The 17,465-nt window shown below is 59.5% G+C and overlaps 1 protein-coding gene across 1 annotated transcript; it reads right to left on the bottom strand.

Moving 5' to 3' along the window:
* Nucleotides 1–9,221: 9,221 nt before the first annotated feature.
* On the bottom strand, nt 9,222–13,737 carry MEX3B (mex-3 RNA binding family member B). The gene is made up of 2 exons (XM_036440156.2): nt 13,075–13,737; nt 9,222–12,084 (listed from the first exon to the last, which is right to left on the bottom strand). Exons 1-2 carry the CDS (start codon nt 13,325–13,327, stop codon nt 10,478–10,480), a joined length of 1,860 nt encoding a protein of 619 aa, XP_036296049.1. The 5' UTR covers nt 13,328–13,737; the 3' UTR covers nt 9,222–10,477.
* Between the last annotated feature and the right edge of the window lie 3,728 nt (nt 13,738–17,465).

The following is a 17,465-nucleotide window of genomic DNA, read 5'->3' as shown; positions in this document are numbered from 1 at the left end:
TCTCTCTCTCTCTCACCCTTGCTCTCTGAAATCAATAAAAATATATGTTTTAAAAATAAAACAAAAGCAGAAACCTGTTTGGCTCAGTGGATAGAGCGTCGGTCTGCGGACTGAAGGGTCCCAGGTTCGATTCCGGTCAGGGGCACATCCTAAGTAGGGGGTGCACAGGAGGCAGCTGATGGATGTTTCCAACTCTCTCTCTCTCTCTCTCCTCCTTCCTTTCTGAAATCAATAAAAATAGACTTAAACAAAAAAACAAGAATGGCTAGCCAAAACCAGTGACTGGGACACCACTGAGCCACACCAGCTTGGGTTATTATTATTTTTAAATTGATTTCAGAGAGGAAGAGAATGGGAAAGAGAGAGAGGGAGAGGGAGAGGGAGAGGGAGAGGGAGAGAGAGAGAGAGAGAGAGAGAGAGAGAGAGAGAGAGAGAGAGAGAGAGAGAGGGAGAGAGAGAGAGAGACATCCATGAAGAGAGAGAATCATGGATCGGCTGCCTCCTGCTCCCCCCCATTGAGGATCGAGCCCGCCACCCGGGTCTGGGCCCTGAGCGGAATCGAACCACCACCTCCTGGTTCACAGCTTTTCGCTCAAAACCGCGGGCTCACGCTCCTTGTGGAAGGAGCATGCTGGGAACTTGCCTCATGTCCCAGAAACTTGTGCCCCTGCAATTAGGGCGGGTGGCCACTGGGTGGCAGTGGTGTCCCAGCCAGGGTTCTGGGATTTCCATCCCCAAAGGGGTGTGATTTCAAGGAGAGGTCATTTGCATGGGAGAGTGGCCTTCCTGATCACCAACACCCCCTTCCCGCCCCCCGCCCCATAAGGAAGTAAAAGTGACAGGTCTTTGAAGCCGGATACACGTGGGTTCGAAACCATCCGGCTTTCTAGATCAAGGTGGGCAAGCCTTTGGGTAGCAGCCTTAGTATACCATTAGCATATCGTTAGCATAACATTAGCGTATCATTAAACCAAGACCTGCACGTCACCAGGATCCTACTGGGGCCTTCCCGGACATGCTCTGCCCCTCGGGGTACACACGACTCTGCCTGCTCGCCCCAGGAAGCTTTTGCATGGTTTTAAATATATTTTTATTGATTTCAGAGTGGAAGAGAGAGAGAGAGGGAGAGAGAGAAACATCAGCGATGACAGAGAATCACCGATCAGCTGCCTCCTGCACGCCCCGCACTGGGGATCGCGCCCGGAACCCCAGGCACGTGCCCCTAGCTGGAATCGAACCCGGGACCCTTCCATCTGCAGGCCGGCGCTCTGTCCACTGAGTCACATCGGTTTTGGCTAGCCATTCTTGTTTTTTTTGTTTGTTTGTTTAAGTATCTTTTTTTATTTATTTAAGAAAGGAAGGGAGAGAGAGAGTTGGAAACATCCATCAGCTGCCTCCTGCACACCCCCTACTTAGGATGTGCCCACAACCAAGGTCCATACCTTCCTCTCTGACATCCATCAAAATAGGTTTTAAAAATAATAATAAGCTGAAACCGGCGTGGCTCAGCGGATAGAGCGTCGGCCTGCGGACAGAAGGGTCCCGGGTTCGATTCCGGTCAAGGGCACGTACCTTGGTTGTGGGCACATCCCCAGTGGGGGGCGTGCAGGAGGCAGCTGATGGGTGTTTCTCGCTCCTTGGTGTTTCTAGCTCTCTCTCCCTCTCCCTTCCTCTCTATAAGAAATCAATAATATAATAATAATAATAATAATAATAATAATAAAAGAGTAATATGCTCATCAGACCAGACGTCCTCCCGGGCATCCTTCCGGAAAGCGGGGAGGGGGGGGGGGTGCCAGAGGGAAGCCAGGGCCTGCAGCCAGGGTGCATCGGGCTTCTAGGAAAACTGTATCAGAAAAATAAACAACAAACAACAAACGCAAAACCCTATTGTTACCTTCTCACAGGGTCTCCTCCAGACAGTCACCACGCCTGCTCCTCCTTCCTATTTTTATTGAATATTTTATTTTTTTAAAGGAATTTTCTTTTCTTTTCTTAATATACTTTATTGATTTTTTTTTTTTTTTTACAGAGAGGAAGGGAGAGAAACAGAGAGTGAGAAACATCGATGAGAGAGAATCATCGATCAGCTGCCTCCTGCACGGCCCCCACCGGGGATGTGCCCGCAACCAAGGCACATGCCCTTGACGGGAATGGAACCCGGGACCCTTCCGTCCGCAGGCCGGCGCTCTATCCACTGAGCCACACCGGCCTGGGACCCTCCCCGCCAGCCGGGAAGCGGTTGTATCCCAGGTGCCTTTTAGAGAGGGGCAGGGTGGGGCTGAGCTCCCCGCCCCAAGGCTGCACCCCCAAAACCCCCGCCCCCCCCCCCAGCCGCCCTGACTGTAGCAAATGCAAGGGGACGCCTTGCACCAGGACATTCAGGTCAATTTGTTGCAAAGCGGCGAGCTCCCGCCTGCACAGGCGCCCTCGCTGCGTTTGCCACAAAAATAAGCTGAGGGTTGGTGCAGGGGGAGGGCAGGTGAAGGCATGTGGGGGCGGACGGGGGAGGCCTCAGGAAGACTCTCACCCCCCCCCCCTGCCCTCAGGTCGGACATCGGCCAAGCTCTGCAGCGGAAAGGCCCTCCCTGCAGAAGGTGCAGAAGGGGACAGTGTTGCAGCTGGTCCCTCAGAACAGCCGTCAACAGGATGCGGCTGGCAGGTGCGCAGGTGAAATCAGCACGAAATTGACCACCCAGCGGGGTGGGGGTGTGGGGGTGTGGGGCTGAACCCCTCCTGGGAGGCACCCTACCCCCCTCCTTCACCACTGCCTGCACGTGAATAAAGCTGGGCTATCACTTATTTCTCTCTCTTTAAATATATTTTATTGATTTTTTACAGAGAGGAAGGGAGAGAGATAGAGAGCTAGAAACGTGGATGAGAGAGAAACACCGACCAGCTGCCTCTTGCACACCCCCCACCGGGGATGTGCCTGCAACCAAGGTACATGCCCCTGACAGGAATCGAACCCGGGACCTTTCAGTCCGCAGGCCGACGCTCTATCCACTGAGCCACACCGGCTTCGGCGACCCACGGCTCCTTATCTCTGGGTTTGTTCTTGTTCGTCCATCTATGTTGTTCACCATTTCCCCTAGATTTTTTTTTTTTTTTTTTTGGGCTATATCTTATTGATTTTTTTTACAGAGAGGAAGAGAGAGGGATAGAGAGTTAGAAACATCGATGAGAGAGAGTCATCCATCAGCTGCCTCCTGCACACCCCCCACTGGGGATGTGCCCGCAACCAAGGTGCATGCCCTTGACCGGAATCGAACCTGGGACCTCTCAGTCCGCAGGCCGACGCTCTGCCCACTGAGCCACACCGGTGAGGGCCAAACTCAGTTTTGACACGGGAATGGCCCTCGCGTGCGGGTGTAGACGCAGTGTTCAGAAAAAGCCTTCCTAAGACGCCGAGGGGAAGAGAAGTGGGCGGCCAGGCCAGGTGTGCCCAGCAAAAGCGGAGAAAGCGAAGACAGCCCCTCGCTCAAACTTCACGGAAACACAGACGCACGGAGGTCATTTTTTTTTTACAATGAAAAGGTCCCCACAGCCCGGCTGGTGTGGCCCAGTGGCTGAGCGTCGACCTAGGAACCAGGAGGTCAGGGTTCGACGTTTCTAGCTCTCCATCCCTCTCTCTTCCTTTCTGTAAAAAATCAATAAAATATATATATTTAAAAAAATATATCCTATGTAGCCAAAGCTGGTGTGGCTCAGTGGATAGAGCGTCGGTCTGCGGACTCAAAGGTCCCGGGTTTGATTCCGGTCAAGGGCATGTACCTTGGTTGCGGGCACATCCCCATTAAGGAGTGTGCAGGAGGCAGCTGATCGATGTTTCTCTCTCATTGATTTTTCTAGCACTCTATCCCTCTCTCTTCCTTTCTGTAAAAAATCAATAAAATATATATATTTTTAAAAACTATCCTATATAATAAAAGATTAATATGCTAAGTGTTTGGTCAACTGGAAGGCCATTCAACCAATGAAAGCATAATATGCTAATGATATGCTAAGGCCACTCAACTCCTCTCTGAGATGTGCACTGACCACCAGGGGGCAGACGCTCCGACCAGTATGTTAGCTTGCTGCTGGGGTCTGGCCTATTGGGAATGAGCGAGATGGGCTGGACATGCCTGGAGCCGTCCCTTGGTCCCTCCCTGGCCGGCCAGCCTCCTGCATCCCTCCCCGGCCCTGACTGTGCACCAGCGGGGTCTCTCGGCCTGGCCTGCGCCCTCTCACAATCTGGGACCCCTCAGAGGGTGTCGGAGAGCCGGTTTCGGCCCGATCCTGCAGGCTGGGCTGAGGGACCCCACTGGTGCAGGAATTCATGCCATGGGCCTCTAATATTTAAACACACACACACACACACACACACATACAAAATAAAAAAAAACCTGCCCATGTACACTGAGTGGCCAGATGATGATGATCTCTGAACACATGACAACCTGGCCACTCCATGTCTGTCCTATAGAATAACAAGCTCATGTGCAAATTGTCCCCTCAACCAGGAGTCCGACCAGCAGGCAGGCCGGCTGATCGCCCATGTCCCCTCCCCCGGGCCAGGCTGGCTGGACCCCATCCATGCACAAATTCATGCACCGAGCCTCTAATACACATACACACTCACACACACACACACACACACACACACACACACTCAAAGCCATGCGCACACAAACACATGCGTACATAATCATATGCACATGTGCATGCACATATATGCAATTATCACAAGTGTGCACACATGTACACACGTGCAACCCTCAAATTCCCACGCAGTGCTCACATGCATGTTATCCTGGGTGCACATGCACATGTATGTTCACCTGCACAAATATGCTCAGGGCCATGTCCACACGAACAGACCTGTGTGTGTGCGCCCATGCCTGCACAAACAATGATCACATGTGTGTGTACATGTACACATGCAATCTTCATGTGTATGCACCTGTTCCCATGCACCCATGTACACACACACCCCGCACCCCGTTACCAGGGGAATCTCCATCCCACAGAGCAGCTCCTGCTGGGGGCCGGCCCCCACTTTGCAGATAAGGCCCCCTCTCCCCGCCCCCCGCCCTCCTCACCTAGCCTGCCGTCCCTCCGTTGCCCCCTCCCCAGGCACCTGCTCCAGCCGGTCCTGCGGGCAGTGGGGGGGGGGACAGAGCTGGGGGCCTGGGGGGGGCAGAGCTGGGGGCCTGGGGGGGACAGAGCTGGGGGCCTGGGGGGGGCAGAGCTGGGGGCCTGGGGGGGACAGAGCTGGGGGCCTGGGGGGGGCAGAGCTGGGGGCCTGGGGGGGACAGAGCTGGGGGCCTGGGGGGGACAGAGCTGGGAGCCTGGGGGGGACAGAGCTGGGGGCCTGGGGGGGGCAGAGCTGCGGGCCTGGCCAGGCCCCTCCTCCTTCCCCTCCAGGGGCCCCCGGGGGTAATCGGCTCCAGAACCGGGGTCACAGCCAGGCCTCTCCTTCTGCCTCCAGCTGAGCACAGCTGGGTCGGATCCTGTCTCATCTCGGGGCTCCAGAGGGACAGACGGGGGGCAGACGGGGCTCCGGGGGGACAGACCGGGGGACAGACAGGGGGCAGACGGGGCTCCGGGGGGACAGACGGGGGGACAGACGGGGGGCAGACGAGGGGACAGACGGGGGACAGACAGGGGACAGACGGGGGGACAGACGGGGGACAGACAGGGCTCCGGGGGGACAGACGGGGGGCAGACGGGGGGACAGACGGGGGGCAGATGGGGCTCCGGGGGGACAGATGGGGGGACAGACGGGGGGCAGACGGGGGGACAGACAGGGGACAGACGGGGGGACAGACGGGGGACAGACGGGGCTCCGGGGGGACAGACAGGGGGCAGACGGGGGGACAGACGGGGGGCAGATGGGGCTCCGGGGGGACAGATGGGGGGACAGACGGGGGGCAGATGGGGGGACAGACGGGGGGACAGATGGGGGACAGACGGGGCTCCGGGGGACAGACGGGGCTCCAGGTGGCAGACGGGGGGACAGACAGGGCTCCGGGTGTCAGACGGGGGTTGCCTCCTGCTCACCCCCCACTGGGGATGGAACCCACCACCTGGGAATGTGCCCTGACCAGGAATCGAACCCGTGACCTCCTGGGTTCAATTCTGGGGAAGAGCATATACACGGAGTGGCCAGATGATGATGATCTCTGAACACATAATAATCTGGCCAATGAGTGTGTGTGTGTGTGTGTGTGTGTGTGTGTGTTAGAGGCCCGGTGCATGCATTCGTGCATGAGTGGGGTCCGGCCAGCCTGGCCAGGGGGAGGGGACATGGGCGGTCGGCCGGCCTGCCTGCTGGCCGAACTCCCGGTCGAGGGGACCATTTGCATATTAGCCTTTTATTCTATAGGATCTACGCCGAGTGGCCAGAGTATTATGCGTTCAGAGATCATCATCATCTGGCCCCTCCGTGTATATGTATTTTTTTTAAAAAACCAATAGAAGCTGAAACTGGTTTGGCTCGGTGGACAGAGCGTCGGCCTGCGGACTGAAAGGTCCCGGGTTCGATTCCGGTCAAGGACATGGACCTTGGTTGCAGGCACATCCCCAGTGGGGGGCGTGCAGGAGGCAGCTGGTGGATGTCTCTCTCATTGACGTTTCTAACTACCTCCCTCTCTGTAAAAAATCAATAAAAATACATGTAAAAAAATAATAAAAATAAAAACCAATGGAAAAAAAATACCTTGGGGTGAGAATTAACAAGAGAAACACAGAAATACACGGGAATAAAATCCTGCCCCATTGTGGGCATCCAGGGCCGTGCAGGGGCAGCTGGGCTGGGCAGCTCGCTGGCCATTTCTTGGTCTGGTCATTCCTAAGCCGGCCCGGAGACAGAGGCTGGCCCCGCCCCGCCCCCTCCTCCCCTGCCCCTCACCCCCCCAGGCCTGGGGGCAGTGAGACCTGCAAAGGCAAACACAGCCTCCTCCCCAGCAACTACAAACAGTGAACACCAGCCCCTGTAACACCCATCAGCCGGAGCCACTGTGGGAGCCTCGAACCCCACTAAGTCCTTCCCCAAAAACCCACAACCCCAGAGAGATAACCCCTCACCCAAGGTCCAGCTAACAGCCCCGACGGACGGATGGACGGACGCCCCTTCTCCCTGAGGGGCCCAGGCAGGCTGGGGCTGGGGCAGGACTCTGAGGTTCCCGGGTCCCAGGCCCTTTCTGCTTTTCTGGGCTCCTTTCCTTCTTAATCGCTTTTTTTTTTTTTTTTTTTTTTTTTTTTAATATATATATATTTTTGCCGAAACCGGTTTGGCTCAATGGATAGAGCGTTGGCTTGGGGACTGAAAGGTCCCGGGTTCAATTCCGGTCAGGGGCATGTACCTTGGTTGCGGGCATATCCCCAGTAGGGGGTGTGCAAGAGGCAGCTGATCGATGATTCTCTCTCATCCATGTTTCTAGCTCTCTATCTCTCTCCCTTCCTCTCTGTACAAAATCAATAAAATATATTAAAAAAAAAAGAATCTAGGGAAAAGTTTAAAAAATATATTTTTTTTATTGATTTTTTACAGAGAAGAAGGGAGAGCGATAGAAACATCGATGACAGAGAAACATCGACCAGCTGCCTCTTGCACACACCCCCTACCGGGGATGTGCCCACAACCCAAGGTACCTACCTGCCCTTGAGCGGAATCGAACCCGGGACCTTTCAGTCCGCAGGCCGACAGCTCCACCCACTGAGCCACACCGGTTTCGGCTATCATCACTTTTTTTAAAAACATGTTTTTGTTTGAGAGAGGAAGGGAGAGGGAGAGGGAAATATTCATGAGGAGAATCATGGATCAGCCGCCTCCTGCACACACACCCCCCCCCCCCACTGGGAATGGAGCCCGCATCCCGGGCCTGTGCCCTTGACCGGGAATCGAACCTGACCTCCCGGTTCTAGAGATCGCCACACACACACAGAGCCACAATGACATTAAAATGGAGCCCTGGCCGGTGTGGCCAAGTGGGTAGAGCATTGGCCTAGGACTGAAAGGTCCCGGGTTCGATTCCCGAACAGGACACAGGCCCAGGGTTGTGGGCTGGATCCCCGGTGTGGGGGGCATGCAGGAGGCAGCTGATCAATGTTTATTATTGATGTTTCTAGCTCTCTATTCCTTTCCATTCCTCTCTGTAAACAATAATAAAGTATATTTTAAAAAAAAAAGTACTGCTGCCGCTGAAACCGGTTTGGCTCAGCGGTAGAGCGTCCGTTTGCGGACTGAAGGGTCCTGGGTTCGATTCCGGTCAAGGGCATGTACCTTGGTTGCGGGCGCATCCCCGGTAGGGGGTGTGCAAGAGGAAGCTTGGCCTGTTTCTCTCTCATCGACGTTTCTAGCTCTCTCTCTCCCTTCTTCTCTGTAAAAAATCAATAAAATATATATTTTTTAAAAAATACTGCTACCATGACTTAAACACCCAACCAAATGCAACTCTGGCCTTTAAAAAAAAAAAGTCCATTCACTTGATAAAATTACTGACATAACATGCCTGGAATTTAGAGATTTCAACCTGTCAGGTAAGCATGACTCCTCACACAAGGTCCCTCAAAAAAAAAAAAATAATAATAATAATCAAAAGTCACCAGACCATCTAGGTTTTCGTCCATCTTTTATTCATATAGAAATACTTAAAAAACGAAGTAGCACCATGACTTAAAGTTTTACCTTTATTTATGTAGAACTTTAAAATGTCAGAAAAATAAAACTCTTGAGATACAATTTCAAATCTTGTCTCAGCAAATATAATATTAGTATTTTTTGACCATGTGGTTCAAGGCCCTTTATCATAAAATAAAATATACTTTTTTTTTTAAACTTTGCTCGGTAAAGTACATTTAAGCTCAAGTAACGTCACCTACACATACATAAACGAGTGGTAAACAAATGTATTAAAAAATAGAAATACTAAAAAAACTATAGTGGTGTATAACAGAGAGAATGTCCGTTAACTGGAACTGCATTCTACTTATTACAAACGTGATTAGAAAGGTTGAACAGTCCCTTTTGATGTGTGGATACGTTCCTGTGTTTTGTTTTTTTGTAATAATATAGAATAAAATATGTTTTCTATCACGGAATAGAAAAAAAACGCTGGGTGAGGCGGAGTCCCAAGACTTTTCGGAAACCTATAAAAAAATCCTTCATCCCAACAGAATACTGTTCGAAAACATTATACGTTGTGTGTGGTGTGTGCCTGTGTGTGTTTTTATGGTTTTGTAATCCCGTCACAACAGAGTGGATTATTTAAAAGAATACAGTGTTTGTTCTTTCGCCGATGAGGCCCGTACGAAAAAATAAAAAAGATTTTTTTTTTCTTTTAAACCCAGCTACAAAAAAGTTCACTGAACTTAAATTAAAATACTTGTAAACATCTTTGCAATATGAAATATAATTCTTCAAGTCAAAAAAGAATAAAATACTTCGATCTGTAGGAATGCAAGATTTCTCTTTTAAAACTTTTAAACGTATTTTTTTTCTTCCTTTTTTTTTTCTTAATAGATAAGAGATATGTTACAGTTTCTCTTCACTTTTCATAAAGCTGCAGTATCCCCCCCCCCCCCCCCCCCGGGGTGTCTCCGGAATGCCTGGCGCTTCTAGAACATTCCAGAAGGACCCACGGTGTTCTAGAACATTCTGGAAAGATCCACGGTGTTCTAGAACATTCTGGGGAAGAAACTCTCCCCCCCCACCACCACCATGGTGTTCTAGAACAAGCATCAATAGGAACCCAGCCACAGAGGGGAGGGGGGAGGGAAAAGGGAGGATTCACGAAAAGACAGGCCACATACCCCATACGTAACACTACTATTGTCATCATCAGCATCTTCACCCTAAATCACTGTCCATGGTTTTCCTACATGAAGAGCATGGAGAGGGGGTCAGGGTTTGGGGGAGTATTTCCTTCTGGAAGCTTGCTATTAAGTACAGTGTCAAAACTATCCCTAGGTCGCCGATCCTATATGTATAGAGCATGCATTTCGGGAGGGGGTTCGGAGGTGTCGGGGGGGGGGGGGGCCCCGCAGGATTCTTGCGGACAGAAATCCTTGGCAAGTTCCTTTGTTGTTGTTGGGGGAGGGAGAGAAAAATAAATGGAAAAATGGATCATTCCGCTTCCCATGCGCCTCCTCTGGTCTCCCGAGGGGTGAGCGGGGAGGAAGGTCGGGCACCAGGAGGGTGAGGGTTCCGGGGGGCGCGCGCTGATGAGTTTGGAGACCTGGGTCCCCCCCTCCCCAGGGCGCACCAGCTGCGCGCGCTTGGGATGAGTTTGGAGTCCTGGGCCCCCCCACTCCCCGGGGCGCACCGGGGATGAGGATGGAGACATAGGTCCCTCTCCCCAGGTCCCTCTCCCCGGGGCGCGCTGGGGATGAGTTTGGAGAGCTGGGTCCCCCCTCCCCAGGGCGCACCGGGTTTGCGCGCGCTGGGGATGCGTTTGGAGGCCTGGGTCCCCCTCCCCTGGGCGCGCTGCGCTCAGGAGAAGATGCGGATGGCCTGGGTGACCGCGGCGTGGCACACGGGGCACTCGGGCTGGCTCTTCTCGCAGATGCGGTTGGCGCACTCCATGCAGAAGAGGTTGTGGCCGCAGGGCACGAGCGCGGCGATCACCTCGCTCTCAAAGCACACGGAGCAGTCGCGGCTGCCCTTGCGCCGCAGCCCCGTCGTGGACGAGGACGCCGAGGAGGAGGACGAGGACGAGGAGCTGGAGGAGGAGCTGGAGGACGACGAGGAGACCGACGTGTCGGGGGGCAGCGGCGGCGGCGGCGGCGGCGGCGGCGCCCCGAGCCCGTTGGCGAAGGCCGCGTAGGCCAGGCCCCCTCCGCCCGGGTCGCTGCGCACCCGGCGCGCCAGGGGGTGCTCCCCGGGCCCCGTGGGGGGCGGCGCCGCCGCCGCCGCCGCGTGCAGGGGCGGCGACAGGCGCGGGCAGCCTGCGCCCGGGGGCAGCCGGCGCTGCACCAACAGCCCCAGGTTGCTGGCACCGGCGGGGGGCGCGCCCCCGGGGAACACCACGGAGGAAGACGAGGCGGAGGAAGACGCGGAGGAGGAGGAGGAGGAGGAGGAGGCGCCGGAGGAGACCGTCGGGGGCCCCCCGCCACCGGGGGAGCGCTCGAACTGCGCCCAGAGCAGGGGCGCCCCGGGCGGGGGCGCGGGCGCGGGGTCGAAGGCGGGCGGAGGCGGCGGGAGCTCCGCGCAGCAGCCGCCGCCGCCGTCGGGGGAGGGCGCGGGGGGCTCCCCGGCCCCGGCGTAGGCGTACCCGTTGCCGGTGCCGTTGCTGCCGTTTTGCGCAAAGCTGAGCGCGGGGCTCGGGGGGCTGTAGTCGGCCAGGCGCGGGGTGGTCCCCCCGCCGAAGTAGGAGTCCGTGGACGCGCTGCCCAGCGAGCTGGAGCTGTCGTTGCGGTAGCTGGCGAAGGGCTTGCGGCCCGGGGTGGGCGTGGGCTTGCTCCACAGGCTGCCCGGCCCGGACCCCCCGCCGCCGCCGCCGCCGCCGGACCCGAGGTCGAAGCCCACGTCGGTGCCGTTGGCGTGGAAGTCGTTGTCGTCCGGGAGCTCCACGAGGCCGCCGCCGCCGCCGCCCCCGACGCCGCCGCCGCCGCCGCCGCCGGTGCGCAGCGCGATGTGCGCCTCGATCTCCTCGCGCGCGCGGTCCACGTTCTCGGGCATCCCCGTGACCTCGAACACAGGCTCCTTGTCGCGGCTCGGCGTCACGATGTAGGTGTGCGTCTGCTGCTGGATGCGCTTGATGGTGGCGCCCTTGGGCCCCACCACCAGCCCCACCACGCGGTAGGGCACGCGCACCTGGATGGTGGTCTGGCCGGGCAGGTGGGGGGGCCCCGGCGCGGCGCCCCCTCCGCCGCCGCCGCCTCCGCCGCCGCCGCTCCCTCCTCCTCCTCCGTTGAGCGCCGAGGTCTTGTTCCTGGAGGCGCGGATGAGGGAGAAGTGCTCGGCCGCCGAGATGATCTCCCGGCGCGCCATGGCCACGTCCTCCTTCCGCCCCGTCACCACGAACACCGGCTCCTCCCCGCGCACCGGCGTCTTGATGTACGTGTTGGTCTTGGCCCGGAGCGCCTTGATTTTACAGCCTGGCGGGGAGTTAGGGGGTGGGGAAGGGTTTGGGGAGGGGGATCCGGGGTGCCAGGGGGAAGGGGACGGGAGAGACAGACAGACAGACAGACACGCCCGTTACCCCCGAGGGATGAGCCAGGGGGACGCGGGACGGTCCCCGCGCGCCCTGGACGGCGGAACGGCGGCGGTACAAAGGGGGGCGGCTCCCGGCCGGACCCCGCGCGCGCGCGCGCGCGCGCCGGGAAGCGGGTCCCCAGCTCCCCTCCCTCCCCAACCCCGAACCCCCGGCGAAGCGCTCGAGGAACAGGCTCAGCCCTTCCCAGTCCCCGGGCGAGAAGCGGAGACCTCCCCGACGCCGGAACCCCGAATCCCCAGCGGAGTCCGCCCGCCCGGGAGGTGCCTCCGCCCGCCCGGGGACCCCGCAGGGGCGCGCCGCCGCCGTGCGCCCTGGAGACCCCGGGTTTGTAAAGGAGGGGAGACAGCAGGAGCCCGCGTGCCCCCACAGCCGCTACGAAAGCGGGGGGCGCGGGAGGCGCCCCAGTCCCGGGACCCATTGTTCCCCATCTGGGCTCCATGATGCGCGCTGCAGAGAAATCCAGAATCCTCCTCCATCCCATGCTCTCCCTCCTCCTCCCTCCCTCCCTCCCGATGGACTTGCAAAGGCCCCCTCCCCCCCCCTCTCCAAGCATCCCCGGTTTAGATGGCGTTTCCCGGGGTCCGGCGGGGCGGGGGCCCCCGGGGGGGAGGCGGTGGCGTCGGCGGGAGCCGGGCATCCCGCCGTGGCCGCGGCGCGGGGCTGCGGGGCCGCCCGCCCGCACTTTCTTTGTCTGGGGCGCCGGCCCTTGGCGCGGCGCTGGCTCCCTCCCTCCTCCCTCTCTCCCTCCCTCCTCCGCGGGGCTCCCCGGCTGCTCCTCCGCGAGCCCCGGGTCCCCTCCCCGCGGGGCGGTGGCCGGAGACCCGCACCCCACCACCCCCGTCTCCAGCGCCCCATCCCCGGCCGGACCCACCTTGCCTGCCCACGATCTCGGCGACGTGCTCCGAGCTGGGCACCGGCACGCACTCGGTCATGTTCACGCTCTTCCTGCGCGGCTCGCCGTCGTACAGGGAGGCGCCCTCGTCGCTGTCCAGCCCCAGGAGGGACAGCTGGTCCAGCGCGAGCTGCAGGGCCCGCTGGTCGTCCAGGGTCTCCCCTCCGCCGCCGCCGCCCCCGCCGCCGCCGCCGCCGTGGCGCTCCAGGTCTGCAAACAGCGAGCTGGGCATGGCCGGGCCGTGCGCGCCGCGCCCCCGCCGGCCGCGGCTCCGGAGCTGCTGCTGCGGCGGCCGCTGCGGCGACAAAGGCGGCCCCGGGGAGGCCGGCCGGCGGCTGCAGCGGGCTCCGCGCCGGAAGGACTGGGGCGCTCCGTGCGCCGCGCGTCCGGTGGCGGCGGCTGCGGGGGCCCCCGCCCGGGTCCCCACCCCGAGGCGGCGGCGGCGGCGGCGGCGGCGGGGGAACCGGAGCTCGAGCGGCGGCCGCGCGCGCCCAGAGAGGAGCGAGCGAGCGAGCGAGCAGGCGGCGGCCTTTAAGGGGGGCCCCTCCCGGGCTCCCCCACTCGCTCCCGGCCCCGCTCCCCGCCTCTCGACGGAGGAGCCGCCGCCGCCGCAGCCAGACGCGCTCCGGAGGGGACCGGGGAGGCGGCGCGCGTCCCCGCGGGGCGCGGGCGCGGGCGCTGCGGGAGGCGATTGGCGCGCGCGCCGGGCGGGGGGCGGGGGGCGGGCGGAGCCGCGGGCGCCCCCAACCCCAGCGCGCCGCAGCCCGGCCTCCCCCCGCCTCCTCCTCCCCCTCCTCCCTCCCCTCCTCCCGGGCCCGGCCGCCCCGCCCCCGCCGCCGCCGCGAACGCCTCTCTTTGTTGTCTAATGCGGGACCCCGCAGGCTCGGGGCGCCCGCCGCCGGGACCTGCGAGCGCGGGGACAGCCCCTGTCTGTCCCCAGGTCCCCGGGTCCCCCCCTTCGGCTCTGGCCCGAGCGAGGAGAGGCCGCGCGCCCCCTCCTCGGAGGACCGGCCCTTTGGCTGGGAGCGCGCGTCCCTCCCGAGTCCCGTTAGCGCCCGGCAATAGCGCGGCCCCGGGGCCGGGGGTGCCAGCGCCAGCGCCAGCAGCGGGGCCTGTGGGGTGTGAGATCGGGGATCCGATCCGGGGTTGGGGGGGCGCGCAAAGGCAGGACGCGAGGTCCCGGGGCGCTGTCCACCTGCGCGAAGGCGCACGCGACACAAAGGCGCCCGCCAGGCCGCATCACCAGCACCACCGGCGCGCGCGCGCCCGCGGTTCGGTCCCCTCGGCCGGCGCTTGCCCGACCCCCCCTCCCCCCGCTCCCCCCAAATCGTCCCGAAACTGTGGATCCGAGAGGCGGGATCGGGCTGCACCGTGGGGCCCGGCCGGCCACCTCCGGGACCCCTGTGCCCGGGTCCCGCGCGCCCCGCGCCGCGCAGGGGAGCTGTCCTCGCGGGAACGCGGGCCACAGCGCCGGCGGGGGAGGTTGGGGGGCGGGGGGGGGGGATCGGGCCTGCGCAGTGGTCACGCGGGGCCGCGGCCCCTTTAAGGCGGGCGCGGAGGAGCGCGCGGCCCCGCCCCCGTGCCGCCCGGCCACGCCCCCAGGGAGGCGCGTGCGCGCGCGGCGCCCTCTCTTTGTGCGCCTCCGGGTGGGGGCGGCGGCGGCGGGGCACGCGGGCGGGGACCGCTAGCTGCGCCCCCTCCCGGAGGCCCCGGGGGCCGCCCCGGGGGACCGCGGGGAGAAAGGAGGCGCCGGGTCCCCGGGTCCCCTCTCCGCTCCGTCTCCATCCGCGCCGGCCCGCGCGCGCGCGCGCTCCCCGCTCCTTTGTTCTGCGGGGCCCCCTGTGCCCGGGGTGCCAGGCGCCGCCCGCGGACCATGAGGCCATGTGGCCGTCACGGGGGGACGGGCTCTCTCGGGGGACCAAGGGGTGGCCACCGGGCTGGAAGGCAGGCGGTTCCCCCCGGTGCACCCCGCCCCGTGCGCCCCGGGACCCGGGATCGCGCGCCCCCGGGGGAGGTGGGGCCCGGCCGGCGGGGAAGGGCGCGTGGCGGCAGGTGACACGCGCGCTGCGTCCTGCGTGGACGGCCCGGCCGCCGCCTCTCCTCCGCGGGAGACAAAGGCGGCGCCGCCCCGCCCTCACCTGGCGCTGTCTCAGGGGAGAGGTGCTGACGGAGGCCCGGGGGCGCGGCGCCCAGCCACTGACAGCGCGGTCTCCTGGGGAGGCTGGTGTCACCTTCTCTCCTCCCCATGTGGCCCAAACAGAGATGATAGATGATAGATAGATAGATAGATAGATAGATAGATAGATAGATAGAGGTGTCACCTTCTCTCCTCCCCATGTGGCCCATACAGAGATGATAGATGATAGATAGATAGATAGATAGATAGATAGATAGAGGTGTCACCTTCTCTCCTCCTTATATGGGTGGGTGGGTGGGTGGATGGATGGAGAGAGAGAGAGAGGTTTTTCTATAATTAGCATTGTCTTCAAAAGGGATGTTTGATGTGGGGTGGGGAGGGGGGCTGGTCCTCCTGGGGAGCCACCACGCAGATCTCCAGATTTTAGTGTTTTTTAAAAATATATATTTTATTGATTTTTTTTTTTTTTCAGAGAGGAAGAGAGAGGGATAGAGAGTTAGAAACATCCATCCGCTGCCTCCTGCACACCTCCCACTGGAGATGTGCCCGCAAAACCAAGGCACATGCCCTTGACCGGAACCGAACCCGGGACCCTTCAGTCCGCAGGCCGACGCTCTATCCACTGAGCCACACCAGTTTCGGCGAGATTTTAGTCTTTTTTTTTAAATATATATATATATTTTTATTGTTTCAGAGAGGAAGGGAGAGGGAGGGAGAGATAGAAACGTCCATGATGAGAGAGAATCACGGGTCGGCTGTCTCCTGCAGGCCCCCTGCTGGGCAAGGAGCCCCAAACCCGGGCACATGCCCTTGACAGGAATGGAACCCGGGACCTTCCAGTCCGCAGGCCGATGCTCTATCCACTGAGCCACACCAGCCAGGGCCCCGTGCTGTTTGTTTTTCTTTTAAACAGATAATAGTCCCAACCCCAGAGGTTCTGGTGAGGCTTTGCCAGGCTCCTTTAAGACCCCAGAGTTTAACTGCTTTTCCTGACACAGGACCCACTCCCAAAGGACGTCCCCGATACGGCCGTAGTATTATTGTCTTTTTGTTTTTGTTTTAATTTTATTGATTTCTTACAGAGAGGAAGGGAGAGAGATAGAGAGCTAGAAACGTCGATGAGAGAGAAGCATCGACCAGCTGCCTCTTGCACACCCCCCACTGGGGATGTGCCCACAGCCAAGGTACATGCCCTTGACCGGAATCGAACCCGGGACCTTTCAGTCCACAGACAGTCTGACTCTCTATCCACTGAGCGACACTGGTCTCAGCTGTTTTTTGTTTTTTTTTTTTAAAGAAACTCTTTATATATATATATATAATTGATTTTTTACAGAGAGGAAGGGAGAGGGATAGAGATTTAGAAACATCGATGGGAGAGAGTCATCAATCAGCTGCCTCCTGCACATCCCCTACTGGGGGTGTGCCCGCAGCCAAGGTACATGCCCTTGACCGGAATCGAACCTGGGACCCTTCAGTCCGCAGGCTGATGCTCTATCCACTGAGCCAAGCCAGTTTTGGCTCGGCTGTTTTTTATTATTAACACGAGAGAAGCTTACGGAGTGCAGTCTGGTCATTGAGATCTTCAGTTATCATAAAGTAGGAAAAAGCAAAGCTCGGCTGGCGTGGCTCAGCGGTTGAGCGTCCACCTAGGAACCAGGAGGCCAGGGTTCGATTCCCGGTTCAGGGCACAGGCCCGGGTGGCGGGCTCCATCCTCAGTGTGGGGCGTGCAGGAGGCAGCCGGTCCATGATTCTCTCTCCTCATGGATGTGTCTCTCTCTCCCTCTCCCTTCCCCTCTGAAAACAATCATCCTATATAACAAAAGGCTAATATGCAAATTGTCCCCTGGGCCAGGAGTTCGACTGGGAGGTCAACCAGGGGTTCCACGAGGGGGTGGGGCCAGCTCCCCAAAAGCCCACAACCCCTTCCTTCCTGGACAGCCTGGCTCAATTGTCCCCCATCGGGCAGGCCAGCCAGACCCCTGCCGTGCACAAATTCATGCACCTGGCCTCTAGTAAAAATAGACTTAAAAAAAAAAAAAAAAAAAAGGCCAAAACCGGTGTGGCTCAGTGGATAGAGCGTCGGCCTGCGGACTGAAAGGTCCCGGGTTCGATTCCGGTCAGGGGCATGTACCTTGGCTGCGGGCGCATCCCCAGTAGGGGGTGTGCAAGAGGCAGCTGGTCGATGCTTCTCTCTCATCGACGTTTCTAACTCTCTATCCCTCTCAATTC

Source organism: Pipistrellus kuhlii, unplaced genomic scaffold (genome assembly GCF_014108245.1).
Source record: "Pipistrellus kuhlii isolate mPipKuh1 unplaced genomic scaffold, mPipKuh1.p scaffold_m20_p_161, whole genome shotgun sequence".
Classification (NCBI taxonomy): Eukaryota; Metazoa; Chordata; class Mammalia; order Chiroptera; family Vespertilionidae; genus Pipistrellus; species Pipistrellus kuhlii.
The sequence above is the reverse complement of the archived record's forward strand: the minus strand, read 5'-3'. Positions and strand labels throughout refer to the sequence as shown.